This window comes from Geotrypetes seraphini, chromosome 8, assembly GCF_902459505.1.
Source record: "Geotrypetes seraphini chromosome 8, aGeoSer1.1, whole genome shotgun sequence".
NCBI lineage: Eukaryota > Metazoa > Chordata > Amphibia > Gymnophiona > Dermophiidae > Geotrypetes > Geotrypetes seraphini.
Genome location: NC_047091.1, coordinates 98,518,791 through 98,538,772, shown reverse-complemented (window position 1 = coordinate 98,538,772; position 19,982 = coordinate 98,518,791). Strand labels below are relative to the sequence as shown.

Here is a 19,982-nt window from a genome sequence, read left to right as displayed (position 1 = left end):
GGGGCGGAAAGGGACTAAGGGAGCCGGCCAGACCGTGGGAAGGGAAAGGGGGGGGGGGGTAGGGGAAACGCTGCTGCTGCACAGGGAAGTAGTGTGTGTGTGGGGGGGAGGTAAATGGAGGGGGAGGGAATGCCGATTAATAATAGGAGACACAGAAAAAAAAACCCCACATACAGCAGCCAAAGAGACAAACACCAAAACAAGCACAGACAGAGAGACCAAAAGTAAGAAATACAGACAGCAGCCAAAGAGATAGACAGAAGGTGACAGTCAAAAAACCACACAGAACAGTGGTCTAGAGACAGATTTAAAGAAAAAAAAACAAACAACTTTGGACAAGGAGAGAGAGACAAACAGAAAAAAAAGACACACAGAAGGACAGGGGGCTACAGAGACAGATTAAAAGAGACAGACACCAAAACAAAGACAGACAGACATACAGCAGCCAAGGAGAGAGAAAGAGAAAGACAGAAAGAAAGACAGACACATAAATCTATTCTAGCACCCGTTAATATAACGGGCTTAAAGACTAGTACCAAATATTTTATGCAGTTGAAAATACCACCTTATAACAAATATTTGTTTTTGCTTTGGCTGGTGATACTGCAGTTTTCGGTGGATTCCTTTGTGTATGTCCCATTCAAGAAATACTGTCCTTCTTTCTCCTTAGTCACCTCTTTTGAGAAGGGGTTCTATGTATTCACCAGTGCTTTCTTGCATATCTTCCAGCCTTCTAGCGTGACTCAAGTTCTATAGCATCTCAAATAATGCAGATACATGTGTCAAACTGTTTCATTTTCTTTTCGTCCATGCTTTTCCAAAAGCTCACAGAACGCCCCTCCCTTTGCAACGGCATCTACCAAACTCTCCTAGTTATTTTGTCTTAGAAGAGACTCCACCCCCTTCCGGGGAGAAAACGCTCCAGTAGGTAGTCGCCAGCAGTTTTTCTCACCTTGGCGCGCTCTGTTCGACCAATCGGATTACAGATTTTCTCAGATGGTTAAAAAAAAAAGGCAGGAGCCGTGTTCCAGAATGAGGCTTGAAACGCACTCATCCTTTCCTTTTGGGTTGGGATTAAGGTGCAACGCGATGTTAGGCCGAGACGGGAGGGAAAATTGTTTTCCTGGAATTGAAAAAGCGAAACTATCAAAATATCTTGCTTGGTCTGCTTATTGTGTAAATCGAGACCATTATGGCCGCTGCCCTGACTAGTCTTGTGAACTCGCTGGAGTCCTACAGGGGTAGAGATCGGGTGGTGAGTTCAGCGGCTAACGAAAACTACGTACCCTAAAGGGATAGTGTAGTATACACAGTCTGAAACGAATCCCTGCCCCGAAGAGCTTAACGTCAAAGCGTGTACAGAAGGAACTTGGGGAGGGGCCAGTGACTGGTTGAAACAATTTAAATTGAAGGGGTTTTAAAAATTCTTTTTTGCTCTTTCGAACCCTACTGTATTATGGTTTGTGAATTAAAAACAAATCATAAAATATTTCTTAAAAATAGCAATAAACAGGGTGGTACAAAGCCAAGACTGGTGTAGATAAGGATGTAAGGTAGAGCATGACACGGGGACATAGTCATATTATTTTGATTCCCCTTGGAGGTTCGGCTTAGGAAAGATAGTAACAATATAACTCACGCTGTACTTCAAGGCAGGATGTGCTAATATCTCTCAAAATGTGTTTGCTGTAACCTGAAATGTAAACTCGCCTTGAGCACGGGTTTGGAAAGGCAAATAATTAAATTCAGTTTTACTTTTTCTTCTCCCCTAATAATACAATTCTAATAAAGCATGACAGTTTAATGAAAATTTCAGCTTTTCTGTATGTGGTTTTGAATAAATATATAGAAATAAAAGTTAAGAAAAAGGATTTTTCTGTTACACCATAGTAGAGCAATTTTCAGATTGGTTTATTGGAGCAACCTGATTAAGGCAAACACAGGAGACAGTGTCTAAAGAACTAGGCAGAGGTCACAGCGCCAGTGGCATTTTGAACTCATTTTGGCGTATGCAAGAGGGTGCTAAAAAGTTCTCAGCCCAACCAGCTTCCTAAATTCTGAGCGTTAATTTGCCTCTGTTGCTGAAAAGTGTTATTCCTCCCACTTTTTACAAAACCGTAGTGTGGTTTTTAGTGCAGGCTGCAGTGGTAACAGCTCCAGCGCTTATATGATCGTTGGAGCTGTTTCCGCCGCAGTAAGCGCTAAAAACCACACTACAATTTTGTAAAGGCGGGTGGGGCTATTTTGCAAAGTGCTAGTTTGCTGAATCGTAATGCTATGTTTTGGCATAGTTCAATCAATGATCTGAAACAATGTCAACAAAAAGTGAAATTTTCAAGTGTGGAACTCTGAGCCATCATGAAGTTCATATTCCTTCAGAAGAAAACTCCAAAGGAAATCCATGAATGGATGATGCAAATATTGAGTGACATTGCCCATCATACTCCACAGCAAAATGGTGTGCAAACTTTCAGCGTGAAAGGTCTGGCAGGCCTCAAACGGTGTCAACTCCTGAAATTGTTGACCATGTCCATAACTTGATTTTGACAGATAGGCGAATATCAGCTACAACAATTGCTGAGACACCATATGATATCCAAAGAATGTGTGTATAATCCACAAGTAGCTAGGTAAGCAGAAGCTGTAAACCAGGTGGGTGCCAAATGTTTGAATGCTGATGAGAAACAACATTGAGTGGACACTTCCAAGTTCATGTTGCAGCATTTTCAGCAAGCTGGTGCCAACGTTTTGGAACAACTAGTTACTGTTGATAAAATATGGTTACACCACTGTAATCCTGAGACAAAACAACAGTCCATGCAATGGTGGCACTCAGGTTTTCCAAGATCAAGGAAATTCAAGACCCAAAAGTTAGCAGGAAAGGTTATGGCTACAGTGTTTTGGGGTCAAGAAGGTATTGTAATGACTGACTATCTTTCAAGAAGCCAAACAGTTAATGCAGAATACTACAGTAATTTGTGCCAATTAAAGGAGGCACTGAAAGAAAAAAAGGAGAGGGAAGCTGCAGAACATGCGTTCTTTTTTTGCTAGACAATGCACCTGCTCACAAGACTAGCAAAATGATGGATGACAGTTGGGGTTTCAATGTATAGATCATCCACCCTACTCACCAGATATTGCTTCATCTGACTGTTTTTTGTTTCCAAACCTTAAAAAGAGTTTGAAGGGTGACAGAGGTGATTGTAGCAGTGGAGCTCCAAATTTGCGGGGAGGGTTAGGGGCAGAGCCGGCCCATGATGTGGAAAAATCATGAATGACTTTAGGGCCGACTGACCCACCCCCATCTCCCTCCCACCTTCTGGACCTCTCCACACCTTACATGATCTAGTGGTGAAACGGGGTAGGAGCAATCTTCCTACGTGCCTGCCCCGTGCAGAGCCATCAACAAAAATGGCTGCCGTGAGTTCCCGCTGTAGTCTCATGAGATCACGGGAACTCACGGCAGCCATTTTTGTTGATGGCTCTGCACATGAAGATTGCTCTTGGCTTCACCGCTAGACCACCAGGTAAGGTGTGGAGAGGTCCCAGGAGGCAGGAGTGGTTTAGAAACTCGTAAATAATTGAAGTCGTGAGTCCCAAACCTGCAAATTTGGAGGGAGAAGTGTGTTGTTTTTTTTGGAAGAGTTGCAGAAACTTCAAACACGATGTGCCAAGTGTGTTGAACTTAGGGGTGAATATGTGAAATAACTTGTAAGATTGATGCTCCATGTCATTCCCTTCTTGTTTGAATTGAGAACTTTTCAGCACCCCTTCATATCTCCTGAGTTATAAATTGGTGTACTAACCACTGGTGGTGCACTGCCATGGTCTTGATGGTTATAAGCGAGATTGTTTTCAAGATAACTGTAATGAATTTTTATAAGAAGGCAAAGCCAAGCTACAAAACAGGTCCAGAGAAAAGAAAAAGCAGTCAAAAGAACTTAGTGGCTGATAAAAGGATTTCTTGAACAATTCCACTTTATTCCGGAACCAGTGGGTTATTTTCCTCCACCCGCCAGGGACTGTAGGAAGCCTCAAAACTTCAGAGGCTTCCCCCCCTTCTTCCCTTACATACCTCTTCCCTGAGCATGCTCACCAGTCTTTTCTTCTTACAAGCTAGGCTCTAGGAGCTCATCTTTTTTGCTCTTATTTTATTTTGAGATATTTCAGTATTTTTGTTTGCAGTTTTCGCCCTCATGCTGTGGAAGTTCCCTGCGGGGACATCCTTGACTGCGGGAGATCACAGACTATTGGAGATCGTCTACTTCTAGGCGGTTCCCTGCTTAGCAGTAAGCCCCCTGGACAGCTGCACATTAGATTGGGGCTCCGGGGAGCTAGCTCACCCCAGGTTCGTACACTAGTGGGTGTAGTACAGGCTGAGACGGTTCTGTGGAGGCGTAACCAGAATCAGAGCCAGACTGCGTCCCTCCGCCAGGCATATGCGCAGCATGTCCAAGAGTGGCGGAGCTCTCCGGCTGTGGTGATCAGGCCGGTGGGGCAGTCAGAAGACTTGAAATCCAGATTTACAGTTCACTGAAGCAAAGGATCTCCCTGCAAGCTGTGCTCAGCTGCATACAGTTTCTCTCATTCAGCACAGTGAATAAAATGATTCAGTTTTTCCTTTGAGCACATGGTTATGTGAGAGCAAGCTAACAGCTTGAATCGGAGATTTTGGGGGACCTTTAGGTTGTTTAGAGGGCCTTATAGGTGGTTTCCCTGCATGTCCTATTCCCCCCCCCAATCCCTAAAATCCTAAAATCTCTGTTTTTGAGGGTTCTCTGTGGTTTTCCTGGGCTGTTTTTAGTCAAAACAGGGCCTCAGTGGCCATTTTGGATTTCTACAGATTTGATTTTAAAGTTATTTTTCATACTTGCCAGTTTAATTTTTGAAAGAAAACCACATAGATGACCTCCCCAAGGCAGGATGGGTTGGATTGATGCCTCATTTGCGGTGGATGGCTGTTGGTTGCGCAGCCATGTTCCATGTGCGCTGCGGACCTGTGAGGAGAGCGAGATTTGCTTGAATGCGGTGCCTTTGGCTTCCAGGGAGGATCTTCAAGTGTCTTATGCCCCGACTCCCGCGAAATTGGCATCAGAGGGCTCTGGGGAGTACGCTGGTGGAATTTCAGTGAACCGTAAGCCCCGCTCCAGCGAAAATATCTCATAAATCTTTCAAACATTCCAGATCTGAGATGCAAAAGTTGGCTTCCACCGCAGAGGATTGTTTTCCCCTGGAACTTGTGCATATGCTTTCTCAGGCATACTTAGTTAAAAAGTCCCTGCCTGTTTCCCTTTCACTGGCTTTTGTGCCAGTCACAGGGACCCCTGCTCCAAGAGACCAGGGTCTTGTCTTCCTGCGAGTATACTGGGGAGTAAGTTGACTGTGCCGAGAGTTGTGCCAGACACTCTTTCCATCCCTCTGCTTTCACAGGGCAGCGCTGCGGCAGCCACGGACATGGCAAATCTGGCTGATCTCCAGGATCCAAACTGGTGCGGAGTCTGTGATTTGGGGGAGTTCCCCACTGTATGCAGGTTCTTCAATCCTGCACACCTTGTGGATTTCTGCTCTGATTCTCTGCAGGAATTGAAACTACAGACGGACCAACCGGTCTCTGCTGAATGTTCCCTTATGAGTGATCAGAGGCTGCAATCTGCCTCTTTTCCTGATCATCCTGATGATGAATGGATTCTTACGGATATCTGGGAGACTTCTGAGGGTCCCTTGAAATGAGCTCGAGTCATGGTGTGGCTTTATCCCATGGTGGATGGCTTTAACAAACGCTTTACTTCTCTGAAGGGGGATTCTTCAGTGGCACATATCACCAAGCACACATCTCTCCCTAGTGATGGGGGGTGGTCCTGAAGGATGTCCAGGACCGATACATAGATTATATCCTTAAGCGTCTGTTTGATTCGGCTATGGCTGGGGTCAAAGCGGCGAAGGCCTCCTCTTTTGTGGTTCGGGCACAGCAGATACTCAATATACTTCATAGTGCCCATGAGAGGCTCTGAAGACTGGAGACTAATTCTAGACCTCAAAGCAGTAAGTGTGGCTCTCAAGATACTCCGTTTCTAGGTGGAGATGATGTGGTCAGTAATTGCTTCAGTGGTGCCTGGGGAATTTCTCGCCTCGCTGGATTTGATGGAGGCCTATCTGCAGATTCCCATTTTTTCCAGAGCACAGGAGATTCTTGCATTTCCATGTGTTGGAGTAACATTTCTAGTTTGCAGCCTTCCCTTTAGATTGGCCATGGCACTGCAGACCTTCACCATGTTGATTGTTGTAGTTGTAGCACCCCTGTGCAAAGCAGGTATACTGGTACATTCATATCTGGATGATTGGCTGATAAGAGCCCAGTCCTAATCCAAAGGCAAGTTGGTTGTTCAAAGTGCTTAAGCTGCTGCAGAAGCTGGGCTTGGTGGTCAACTTTCAGAAAAGCCACCTGGAGTTGACACAGATCTGGTTTGACACAAGGGAGAACAAGGCGCTCCTCCCAGAAGCCCGCAGAGAGAAGCATCTGTGTTAGATATGGGAGTTTCAGAACGAGATGGCTCTGATGGCCTGGCATTATTTGCAGGTGCTGGGATCAATGGTTGCGATCATGGATGTGGTCCCCTGGGCAAGGACACACTTGCGTCTGCTCCAGAACGCACTCCTCTCCCGCTGGTACCTGCAGAAGGATGTGCTCCAGTAGCAGCTGCCCCGGACAGCAGAAGCGCATTACCGTCTTACCTGGTGATTGGAGCCTCTGTCTCTAACCAGAGGAATTCTCTTTCGCATCTCTGCATGGGTAATCCTGATGACTTACGACAGCCTACACGACTGGGGTGCTCATTGTGAAAGTCTTCTCAGAGCAAGTGGTCAGTCAACTGCTTGGAACTTCGAGCTATCTGCCTGGCACTTCAGGCATTTAGGAGTGTGCTGCAGAGCAAAGCAGTACAAGTTTTCTCAGACAACACAACAGTGATAGCCTATGTTAGTTGCTGGGGGCACCAAGAGTGCTACTCTGTGCTTGGAAGTCCAGATTACTATTTCTATGGGCGGAGTCCCATGTCTTGGCGCTCTCGGCAGCGCATGTGGTAGGATTGGACAATGTGCAAGTGGATTTCCTCAGCCCGAAGACCCTAGATCCCATGGAGTGGCCACTGTCTCAGGATGCCTTCATCTGCATTGTGAGGCTGTGGGGGTGCCTGACATTCGATCAGATGGTGACGACAGCCAACAAGAAGGTACGAAGATACGAGCCAGGCAGCGAAGGCCTGGATGCCCTGGTGCAATTTTGGCCAAAGGCAGGACTTCTTTACGTCTTCCCTTCGTGGCCCATGACTGGTAGACTTCAGTGCAGGATCATGATGCATCAAGGGCTGGTGATTCTATTAGCACTAGATTGGGTGAGGCGATCGTGGTATGCAGACTTGGTCCTTCTGTCATCCGCATCTGCTCATGCAGGGCCCAGTTGTCCTGCAGGGTCTGAACATAAGAACATAAGCAGTGCCTCCGCCGGGTCAGACCACAGGTCCATCCTGCCCAGCAGTCCGCTCCCGCGGTGGCCCAAAACAGGTCAAGACCTGTCTGAATCATCAGAAGGGGCTCCCTTGCCACCTTGGTTTCCCATTTAAGTCCTGCCTTCCTATCGAAGTCCTAGCCCTCCGGTCTTGCACATGCACATGCAGGTTAGTTTATACTCATTACCTGATTTACTTCCTATACTTGTGTTATATCCCAGCTCCTCCCTCAGTATCCCACGATCCCTTTATCCCTCAGGAATCCATCCAATCCCTGTTTGAATCCTTGTACCGTATTCTGCCTGATCACTTCCTCCGGTAGCGCATTCCAAGTGTCCACGACCCTCTGGGTGAAAAAAAACTTCCTTGCATTTGTTTTGAACCTGTCTCCCTTCAGTTTCTCAGAATGCCCCCTCGTATTTGCTGTCCCCTTCAGTCTGAAGAATCTGTCCCTATCCACCTTCTCTATGCCCCTCGTGATCTTGAAGGTCTCTATCATATCTCCCCTGAGCCTCCTTTTCTCCAGAGAGAAGAGCCCCAGCCTATCCAGCCTCTCGGCGTATGAGCAGTGTTCCAGCCCTCTTACCAATTTCGTTGCTCTCCTTTGGACTCTCTCAAGTACCGCCATGTCCTTCTTGAGGTGCGGCGACCAATACTGAACGCAGTATTCCAGATGTGGACGCACCATCGCTCGATACAATGGCATGATGACTTCCTGTGTTCTGGTTGCTATGCCCTTCTTTATGATGCCCAGCATCCTGTTAGCTTTTTTCGAGGCTGCTGCGCACTGTGCAGATGGCTTCAGTGATGCATCCACCAGCACACCCAAGTCTCTCTCGAGTCTGCTGTCTCCCAACAATACCCCCCCTAATTTGTAGCTGAACAACGGGTTCTTTTTCCCTATATGCATGACCTTGCATTTGTCCACGTTGAAGCGCATTTGCCATTTGTTTGCCCAGTCTTCCAGCTTATCCAGGTCCCTTTGTAGGTCCTCACACTCCTCCCTGGTCGTAACTCTGCCGCACAGTTTGGTATCGTCTGCGAATTTTATAACCTCACACTTTGCCTCCTTTTCCAGGTCATTGATGAATATGTTAAAGAGTAAGGGCCCCAGCACCGATCCCTGTGGCACACCGCTCGTGACTCCCTGCCAGTCAGAATATTGACCCTTTACTAAAACCCTCTGCAGTCTTTCCGACAACCAGTGCTTGATCCATCTGTGCACATCCCCTCCCACCCCGTGGTTCCACAGCTTCTTAAGTAGCCTTTCATGTGGCACCTTGTCGAAAGTCTGGAAGGCTTTGGTCTTACGACATGGCTCTTGAGCACTCGGTGCTAGCACGCTAAGGCTACTCGGATGCAGTGGTGGCCACCCTTCTAAGATGTAGAAAAAAAGTGACTAGCTAAGTATGTGACAGATTGATGTGCTCAGATGAATGAGGGCCCAAACTTGGTCCTGAACTTGGCACCGATATCTGTGGTGCTCGCCTTTCTGCAGGAAGAGCTGGAGAAGGGACTAGCAGTTGGCTTCCTGAAAGTTCAGATTGTGGGGCGCTTGTGTTTTGGGCCTAAAGTTAATAAGATCACTATAGCTGCACTTCCAGATGTGGCCGGTTTTTGAAGGGCACAGACAGACCATTCTGGCACGGAGTCTATGAACTGGCTATGAACCTCTAGAGCAGGGGTGTCAAAGTCCCTCCTCGAGGGCCGCAATTCAGTCAGGTTTTCAGGATTTCCCCAATGAATATGCATGAGATTTATTTGCATGTACTGCTTTCATTGTATGCTAATAGATCTCATGCATATTCATTGGGGAAATCCTGAAAACCCGACTGGATTGCGGCCTTCGAGGAGGGACTTTGACATCCCTGCTCTAGAGCAAGCTTCCCCGATGGATCACACAATCAAAACAATGTTTTTGGTGGCAATTACCTCAGCCCAGTGAGTGTCAGAACTGCAAGCTTTGTCATGCAGAGATCCCTTCCTCAGAATTTCAGATTTACAGTTCCATCTTTCTTACCAAAAATGGTTTCCAGCTTCCATATCAACTAAGAAATGCAATTGCCTGTCTTCACTCCCTCAGGATCAAGGAAGAACGATAAGGTATTAAAATTGTTGGATGTGCACAGAGTAGTATTGCTGTATGTAGAGGTCACAAAGAAATTTTGACTGTCGGATCATCTTTTCGTACTGGTGGGGGCTGCCCGCAAAGACCGACCACTCTCAAAATCAGCCATTTCAAGATGAATCTGTTTGGCTATTTCTTCAGCCTGTTTCGGAAGTGGAAAGTTTCAGCCTAGATTTGTCAGGCACACTCCACTAGAAGTATGGCTTCCTCATGAGCATAATCTTCCACGGTGTCCGTGGAAGAAATTTGTAGAGTGGCTACATGGTCCTCTCTCCATGCGTTCATTAAGTTTTATAGGGTGGACTTCGCATTTGAAACATCTATACTGTCATCAGGGCTCATCTGCCCCACCCTAGACTCTGGGGATTGCTTTGTTACATCTCAAAGGTTCAAGAATAAAGTGTCTATCACAGTAGAAGGAAAGATTAGGTTCTTACCTCAGTAATCTTCTTTCTAGTAGCCACTGCTTGCCCTGTATCGGTAGCATGGAATATTGCTACTCCTTTGGTTTTGGTCAGGTATTAGTGACCTGGATTGGCCACTGTGAGAACGGGCTACTGGACTTGATGGACCATTGGTCTGACCCAGTAAGGCTATTCTTATGTTCTTATTTCAGAAGTTCATCCTGTCATATGTTCATTTGCCTGCTTACTGCCTCAAATGTGCTGGAAAATCTGGACATTTTGTTTCTTTCCTTTATCCAGCCTTAGCAGGATAGAAGATATGACTGCTGCATTGAAGAATCTAGGGAGTATCTGTAGAATCTCCCACACTCTTACTGCAGGTTGCACTCAGTTTGGTGACTTCTTTGTTTTCACCTTGTTATGTATTGAAAATGGTTATTGTATATACTCGAATATAAACCGAAGTGACCTTTCCCCCTCCAAAAGGGGGGAAAAACGTTCTCTCGAATATAAACCGGGGAGGGGAGGGGGGTTATCTTCAATTGCCCTGCCTTGCACCCAGCCCTCCTTTCCTCCTTCCCTTCCTGCCCTGCCCAGCTCTGCTCCCATCCTCTGATGCCCACTGCAGCCCTGCTTTAAGCCCTGGTGGTCCAGCAGTGAGCCGGGACAGGAGCGATCCTTCCTGCGTCCTGTCCCAGACCCCTCTCCAACATACCTTATGAACCTTGGTGGTGTAGCAGTGAAGCGGGGCAGGAGAGATTTTTCTTCACTACTTTCCCATGCGGAGCAACGATCAGAAATGGCTGCGCAAGTTCCCGGGGCAGTTTTGTGAGGTCTCAAGGTCTCACGAGACAGCCCCGGGAACTTGCACATCCATTTCTGATCGCAGCTCCTCACGGGACAGGACTAAAGAAAAATTGCTTCTGCCTCGCTTCACTGCTTGACCACCAGGGTTCAAAAGGTATGTTGGAGAGGGGTCCAGGAGGTGGGAGGGAAGCAGGGTGGTTAACAGTTGGCCAAGACAGGATGCGGGAAGGATCGCTCCTGTCCCGGCTCAACGCTGGACCACCAGGGCTTAAGGGAGGCCTGCAGTGGGCATCGGAGGCTGGGGCAGTGCTGGGAAGGAAGGAGGGCTGGGTACAAGGCAGGGCAATTGAATATAAACCCCCCTGTTTATATTCAAGTGAACCTTTTTCCCCCTTTTTTTTTGGGGGGGGGGAGGTTACCTCAGTTTATATCACAAGATAACAAAAAGAAAATTTTCGGAATTATCTGACAACACAGCACCTTTTTCTTTTTCTTTTTTTTTTTTTTTTTTTTTTTTTTGAAATAATGTTTATTAGAAGCAGTTGCAACACAGAAGACACAGATACCCAGCAGTACAATATCACCAGGTCCAAATAGAGAAAATACAAATTCCAACAATACACGGTCTGGTAAACTCAGAATAAGAAAATAAGGGGGACAGGGAGCACATCGGCTATAGTTGGTTTAGACATGGAAAAGGCCTTTGACAGCATCTCGTGGCAGTATTTATTCTGGGTTCTGCAACAATATGGATTGGTCGGCCGCTATCATGAATGGATTCGTAGTCTATATCTCCACCCGCAGGCGCGCTTGCTAGTGAATGGGGGTCTTACCGCTTCTTTTCCTTTAGGTAGAGGCACTCGGCAGGGGTGTCCCCTTTCCCCTTTGCTTTTTGAGCACCTTTTTCTAAATCAGTTTTTCATGCTGATTTCAGATCTGTTATTAGTTTTTTTTCAGTCATGAAAACTTTTAAAGATATGATTAATGCTAGTTTATAGCGTTTTAGCATATAAGGTTTTAAGAATTGCAGCATCGACTTAAAGAAATGTTGCAGTATCTTCGGTCCAAAGTCAAATAAGCACACAGCATAGCATAATTATACTGGACATATCACTTAGTAACCAATATTTCTTCAAAAATGCTTAGAGTGATTTATTTTTGTGAGTTGTGTCTGGATTATCATGGCATCCAGCAGTAGTTGGCCATCTTACTCTCATTCCAGAAACCTTGGTAGCGACGCTCCATTAACTGAATGTCTTAGTGAAAACGTTCTCCTTGCTCGTCACTCACCATACCAAGAAAAGAGGGGACATGATCAAAACATTCAAGATAATGAAGGGGATAGACTTAGTAGATAAAGACAGGTTGTTCACCTTCTCCAAGGTAGAAAGAAAGAGAGGGCACTGTCTAAAGTTAAAAGGGGATAGATTCCATATAAACGTAAGGAAGTTCTTCTTCACCCAGAGAGTGGTAGAAAACTGGAACGCTCTTCTGGAGGCTGTTATAGGGGGTCACACCATCCAGGGATTCAAGACAAAGTTAGACAAGTTCCTACTGAACCAGAACGTACGCAGGTAAGGCTAGTCTCAGGGCACTGGTCTTTGACCTAAGGGCTGCCGTGTGAGCGGACTGCTGGACACGATGGATCACTGGTCTGACCCAGCAGCGACAATTCTTATGTTCTTAACACTGGTAGGGACAGTAGGCCCTTTTGTCAGCTGGCAGCAGAGGCAAGCAGCAAAAATCTTAAAATCTACAAGTTCTGAGTTACATACAAATCCAACTTAAGAACAATTTTAAATATTATTTTAAATATTTCAAGTTTAAATTTAATCTTACCTATTTTAAACAGTTAAGTATTGTTTTAACTTTCTAACATTCTTTTTCTATTGAATTTTTAATGTTTTCCTCACCTTAGTATGTATGCATGTCTTTTCCTGCAAGTCTACTATATTTGTCCTTCTTTAATAATAAGTTACTTACTTCTTGTTTTTTCGTATTTCCTGCTATTCTCTAATGTTTGTCCTTTTTGATTCCGACAGGCTCTCTTTCCTTCCAAAGGGACAGCCGCCGCTTTGCGGCGGCGCCGACGACTCCGCCCACTTTTTACCACCGGTAGTGTCACCTACTTATCTGCCTGCTTTGCGGCGCACGCCTTCGGCTCCTGCTCCTTAGGTGCGCTCCTTCATGCAGCTACTTCTTGCTTTACCTCTTCTCCTCTTCAACATTACATGCACAAAAACATTACACATTCTTTGTCCTCTACTTGGAATCCTACTTCTTCCACACAATCTTATACCTTCCCCTCCTCTATCCTACACCTCTTTTCATCTTAAACTTCACACACCTCAACACTTTGACCCCAAATCAATGGCCTCCATCCCCACCATATGGGGCCGCAGACCACTCAAGAAAAACCCCTATTCTTTTCAAACTGAAACTAAACCAAGACACTACATCTCTATTCCTACCTGCCCTACTGCAATTCATCATTCTATTCCTCATGACTCTCCCACCAAACTCAATATAGGCCTGGTAAACGTACGATCCATAAAAAACAAATACCACTTGATTCACGACACCATCACTCAAAATCATCTTCAAATTCTATGTCTTACAGAAATATGGCTAACAGAGGGAGAGGAAGCCTACATAACCCAAGCCTGCCCTCTTAATTTCAAGGCAATTTTTCAACCCCGTCCAAATAAAAAAGGAGGAGGCATAGCAGTTATCTATCACAACTCCATTCCCCTTCATCCTAGTACCTCCAACCTAACCTCCTATGCCCCCATTGAAACTCTCCAATTTTCCATTAAACACTCTCCTTCCCTTAATTTTCTTCTTATCTATCTTCCCCCACCAGTAACAAAATCATCACTTTCTTCTCTTATTTCTACTATATCAGACTTTAACATTGCTTACCCTGATTCCATAATCCTTCGAGATTTTAACATACATTTTAATTCTCCTAATCATTATAATACCTCTGAACTCTTAACATTAATCTCTGATCTATCATTATCTCCCCTTATCTTTAGGCCTACCCATTCTGCAGGAAATACCCTAGATATGGTTTTCTGTCCTACTCCAAGTAAACATCTCTTTCAAAACTTCCAACTTCATACTTTACCATGGTCTGATCACACTCTAATTACATGGCATCAAGATTTCCCAGTACCATTCAGCCAAGTACAACAAAAGAATAATTATAACATCCGCAAGACCAATGACTTAACCCTGTCTGCTATCCAAACTTCTTTCGACTTAAACCTCAAAGACTTTTCCTCTTTTCCCATTTCGAAACAGTTCTTACTCTGGGAAGCTTCCACCAAATCTCTATTAGACTCTCTGGCACCTCAAGTAGAAAAACACCCCTCTTCAAATCAGACCCATAAAAAACAACAACCATGGTACAATGAAAATCTTGCCCTACTCCGTAGACAATTACGTTCTATCGAAAATAGATGGCGCAAAACACGCCTCAACAATCTCCACATTATGTATAAGGAAAAAGCCTCTCATTATAAAAAAACTATCCAACAAGCTAAAAAAGAATATTATTCCAAACTCATTACTTCCACTCGTAATTCTTCCATTCTTTTTAGCATAGCTCAGTCACTCTCCAAATATTCTAAGAAAAAAAACAAACAACCTCCTTCTACCCAGCCTCATGCAGATGAACTTTCATTTTTCTTTGATACTAAAATCAAGAACATCAGATCACAACTTGGACCATTACACCCAGATTCCTCCTCTTCTCAAAACCCCAATGACTCTACATCTTTCGTTCAGCACTCTCTCCAACTTTAAAATGCCCTCTCTAACAAATCTCCATCTTATTTTACAATCCCTAAACACTTCCAATAATCTCTTGGAAAGTATTCCCCCTTCCATTCTCAAAAAAATTTTCTCCTTCTTCGGCCCATTCATATCAGAAATGATATCTAAATCTCTCTCCGACTGTATCGTACCTACTGCCTGGAAAACTGCCCTTATTTTTCCAAAACTCAAACAACACAACTTAGATCCCTCTCTACCTAGAAATTACCGCCCTATCGCTAATTTACCTAAGATTTCAAAATTAATTGAAAAAATCATCCATTCCCAACTTACAGAGTTTATTGAAAAAACCCACGCATTACACCCATGCCAAACTGGATTCCGCTCTTCGCATTCAACAGAACTGTCACTATTAGGCCTTATTACAACTATTCAATATTACCATGACCATCAAAAATCTGTCGTTCTTATTTCCCTTGACCTAGCTGCAGCCTTTGATACCATCGATCATTCTCTTCTCATTAACAGACTCAAAGACTGTGGTATCACAGGTGCAGCTATTTCATGGTTCACATCCTTCTTTAACGAACGCTACAGTATAGTTCATGCAAATAATGTCACCTCCTCTGCTATGACACAACCATATGGTGTCCCTCAAGGTTCGATCCTTTCCCCACTACTATTTAATATCTTTCTTTCTCCTCTTCTTACATTAGCCCAATCTATCGGATTTACAATTTTCGCATACGCAGACGACATCCAACTGCTTCACCCAGTCAATACATCAAATATATCTGACATAAAAGACATAAATAACAAATTGGACATCATAAACGATTGGCTGTTCACAAATAAACTTTCCCTCAACTTAGATAAATCCCGAGGCCTCCTACTTCCAATTAAAACTTCAGAATCCTTATTGGATAATATCTCAATCAAATCTACCCCAATTCAAATGGACACAAAAATAAAACTATTAGGCGTTACCATTGATAGGGATCTTACTTTCCATGACCATATAAGTACAGTCGCAAAAATCTGTTTTTTCAAACTACGTATCATCCGGTCCTTAATTTCTGTCCTAGAGACCGATTCAATCACTATTCTGACACATTCTTTAGTTATCTCCCATCTAGATTCTGCAACTCACTTCTCAATGGTCTCCCTCAAAAAGAAATTCGACGTCTACAACTAGTACAAAACACTGCAATAAAGCTTATTTATAAAATAGGCAAATACGACCATGTCACTCCTCTCCTAAAAAAAGCTCACTGACTCCCCATCTCTCACCGTATTACTTATAAAATCATTTTACTTTCCTTCAAAATAAAACTCTCTCACCAGCCTACTTTCCTTGATAAACTTCTCATACCCCAATGCTCCCCACGCACCCTAAGATCAACTGATCAAAACCTTTTTATTCCCTCCATAAAAGATTTTTATTATACACGAAAAGTAAATTTTGCAGTAACAGCTCCAACCTTATGGAACCTCCTACCACAACAACTTCGCGATGAACAACGTTTAGATAAATTTAAGACAGGCCTAAAAACCTTCTTATTTCGTGATGCATTTCCTAGTGCTTAGACTCATCATCTTTCCTTTTCATTCCAGCAACCAACGGCTTTAATAAAGCGACCCCACCCTGTATGTTTTATCCCAACCCCACTATCTCCTTTTTCTTCTTAAATATGTAACTTTTCCCCTCCTCTCCCATCTACCCTCACTCTTAAGTTTGTCTTGTTAATAATATTTATGTTCACATTATATATTTAATATACCAATTTATTTTATCTTTAATTTTTTAGTCTTCCTATCTTTTAAATTTTACTGTTAACCGGCCAGATATTTGTTTGATGGTCGGTATATTAAAACTAATAAACTTGAAACTTAAACTTGAAACTTGAAAAATATAACTCATTCTTAACCCAGGAACTGCCTGTATATGGTACTTGCTTGTATTAACAAATGAGGTTTATAAACAAATATGCTGATTATTTCTAAATCTTTTACTCCAGTAGGAAGCAAAGCTAATCTAATGTACTCTTCAGTTTCTATATCACACTATAACGATAAAGGTTCAAGGCTACTTGCAATAAGAAAAGCCCATCCAAACAATATGGGGATTTATAGCAATTTAAATGCATATCTTAGACAAATCAATAAAATATATCAAATAAGAAAGTTTTTAGTTTGTTGGCTGAAGCTCAACGCGTATCTAATATGAATTATTGTTTCATTTAGATCAGAACATTGTGTTACAGCTGTCAGCTGGTTGGTGGAATCCTGGTTGAGAAAAGAAGTGACAAATATGAGTCTGGGAAAAGTCTCCTAGCTCTGGCATCCCAGCTTAGTCATTGCCGTACAGTGCTCCGATTATTTGATGATCTATCCATGTTTGCTTATTCTATTCAATACGGACTGGGAAAAAAGGTAAAGATACGAGTTAATGTGGTCAATTTTACAGTGAGTTCTAGATGGTTAAATATCTTTTCATAGAAAGGGTAATGATGCCTGAGATGCTCTTCCATGGGAAATGATGGGGAAAAACCGTGACAGAATTTTTAAAAAGGTGTGGCATAAACACAGAGGATCTCTATATGGTAAGATGATGGAATAAAAGTATAGAACGTGTCCACTCAAAACAAAAATTGATATGACTTTCACATTTAAAAAAGACATAAAGCAGACACTCCTGGGACAAGCAGGGGAGATGCAGGCACACTTGTTGGTGAAGTCCTCTGACTGAGCCTGTGTGTTGGTGCTCTCTCCTAGCAATGGAAAGCCTTTCTAGTGTAAAAAGCATATGAGTCTTTAAAAAGTTGCAAGTTTTGTAGAAGGCATCATCTACATTTTTTTTCTCGCTCAGTTCTGCCACCTACCTCACTGGGCTGCACTCTAGTTCCTCAGTTTCTCCTTCTATACGTGAGTTGGAAGGTATATTTTTGATCTGCTGTGCTGTTGATTTATTTTTTCGGGTTTTTATCCGAATCTTGAAGTTTCTCGGTGCTCCAGAGGTCCCCAGTGTTACTGGAGCAGCTCTGTCTGTGTGAGAAGACATAGACTGTCGTGGCTGAAGTCTAGCTGAAAGGGCAAACATTTTATAGGGAACCTACCTAGTCAGCCTATTTTAACTCTCTAAGAGGCTTGGGGACCATTTCCCTGGTAGCAAGGCTCGCTTCTGGGTGGGGTTCCAGAGCTAGAATGTAGTCTATGTGAGGGCTATCTGATGCCGGTTGTGTTTCCCCTCTCCCCATCGACGCTTGTGGAGCTGTGAGGGGTTTGAGGTTTCAGTCCAATTTCTGGTCTGACTAGCAGCCTGATGAAACAAGCATTTGGACTGTTTTTTACATGCTATCTGAGGCAGAAGTCTTCTTGATTTCCCAGTGGCTGTTAGAGCTGAAACAGGCACAGTACCAAAAGAAATTCAACAGAACTGTGAGTATAGTCTATTGCTGTCTATGGAAGACATTGGGGGGGGGGTGTCTCAAATTTAAATGTTAAAGGTTTGTGGGGCTAGGATTTAGGTCCCCTACCTCCAAAAACTCACAATTTTTTGTGTTTTATATAGCTCTCTCTGGCTGTTTTTTGACGCTAAAACGCTGCCGTGGCAGCTATCTTGGATTTTCCAATTTGGTTTTAAAAGTCTCCATTTGCCTCAAAACACCCTAATTTTGATTAAAATCACTATAGATGTACTCATCGGGCTGTTTTACTCCGATTCATGCCATATTTGCGCTGGATGGCCGGCTGAGGAGCATCTGTGTGCCACGTGCCGCAGGTCACGTGATGGGGTATGAGAGCCATGGGCTTAGCCCCCTTTAGACCAATGGAGTCGCACTACAATGCAGAGCCGTGCCAGACAGACTTCTATGGTCTATATCCCAGAAATGTCAGAGAAAGACAATTTAATCATGAATTAATAATGAGTGTGATTGTTGGACAGACTGGATAGACCATTCAGATCTTTAACTGCTGTCATTAGCTATGTTACTAGACACAATGCATCAAATAAAACAGTCAAAAATGTACAAGTAAACCATGTAAAAAACGTGTATCTATCCTGTTCTTCTTTAGCATCTCTTCAGACTGGTATAGCTTCACTAATGGGTAATAGCTCACTATGACCAGCAGGTGGAGACTGAGACCAAACTTTGGTTATAATATTAATAGCTGTAGCTCCCTCTAGCAAACCAGTCTTTGCTCAGTCTCTCAGCAGGTGAAGGTGAGCTGTGCCAGTCTCCCCTTAATTAGGCCTGTTGGAATTTGTTTAGCGCTCCTCGTTCTTGTGCCGGACTGAGCTGGGGGGACCCTGTTTGGGAGTCCACCAGACCTCGGGGGATGTCACACTCGACGGGTCATGAGTTGAGTCCCTCCCCCCCTTTCCTCCATCTCCCCATATTTTTGTACAGGTGCCTCAGCTGTAAGCCTTGTCATCGATACCTGTAAGGCATATAGCTTAGAGAGCTAGTGGTGTCTGTTCTGAAAAAAAAAAAAATCCCGAGGCAGTGTCAGTCTGAAAGGATCCTTCAGTGCTTTATAATTGATTTTTCTTTGTTAACCAACACTTTTCTTACAGCTTTATCATGTATTCTGCAATGAGCACTTTTAAAAGGAAAAAGTGCTCATTGTGCTCCAGCCGCGAGGCAGCCTTGGCCGGCTTGTGCATGCGGTGTGCAGGCCGCCGCAAAGGGGAATCCTCGTCAGCATCAGGTGCCGGTGTCCAGGGATCCCCTTCACAAGTGCCTCACTCACCGGCAGCTGACAGCAGGGAAGCCTGGGTTTCCCTTGCCACCCACCCAGGGATTCTCTTAGCCACCAACGGTCAGGGAAATAAGGTTTCCCTTAGCGCCGATGGTGCTGGAGACTCCCTTACTGCTGCTGCCGGCTTGCCTGCTTTAGTGGCTAGGGTAATTCAGGCCTCTCAGCCGTTACAGGCCTTGGGGGTTAGGTTTTTGGCAGGCTCGGCTCCAATTGTGGTGGGAAGTACCTCCATCTTGTCTGTAGTCTCAGGTGACCTTCCCCCTGTATTGGAGAGACAGGGGCAGGTTTCTTCTGGGTCCTCTGCTGTGGCAGGGAGTCTCATTGGGCTGCCAGGAGGTGTAACCTCTGATTTTGTTTTTGCCTTGTGTAAGGCTTATTTTTAGGCGGCTGGGGGTCTCGGGGAGGGGAGGGGGTTGCTTCCCGTCTCCTATCTCGTCCAAGCAGCCAAGGGTTTCTTGGGATGATGATTTTGCATATGAGGAGCAGTTTTCTATTGATGAGGATCTGGATCTTATGGGAGACCTCCAGGATCCTCACAAGGGGACAGATGCAATTAGCGGTGGCTTTGCAGTTCATTCAGCTGGCAAGGACGTG

The 19,982-nt window shown here is 44.3% G+C and overlaps 1 protein-coding gene across 3 annotated transcripts in view; it reads left to right on the top strand.

Annotated features, from left to right (window-relative positions):
- Positions 1-1,073: 1,073 nt before the first annotated feature.
- Positions 1,074-19,982, top strand: part of PEX11G (peroxisomal biogenesis factor 11 gamma) — a 95,580-nt gene continuing 76,671 nt past the window's right edge. For 2 of the 3 annotated variants that reach the window (XM_033957360.1, XM_033957362.1), the window contains exons 1-2: positions 1,074-1,255; positions 16,869-17,057. In XM_033957360.1, the coding sequence (XP_033813251.1) occupies positions 1,193-1,255; positions 16,869-17,057 (252 nt within the window). In that variant the 5' untranslated portion in view covers positions 1,074-1,192. Of the gene's footprint in view, positions 1,256-16,868; positions 17,058-19,982 lie in introns of those variants that run through there. The other variant, XM_033957363.1, reaches the window with a different exon arrangement.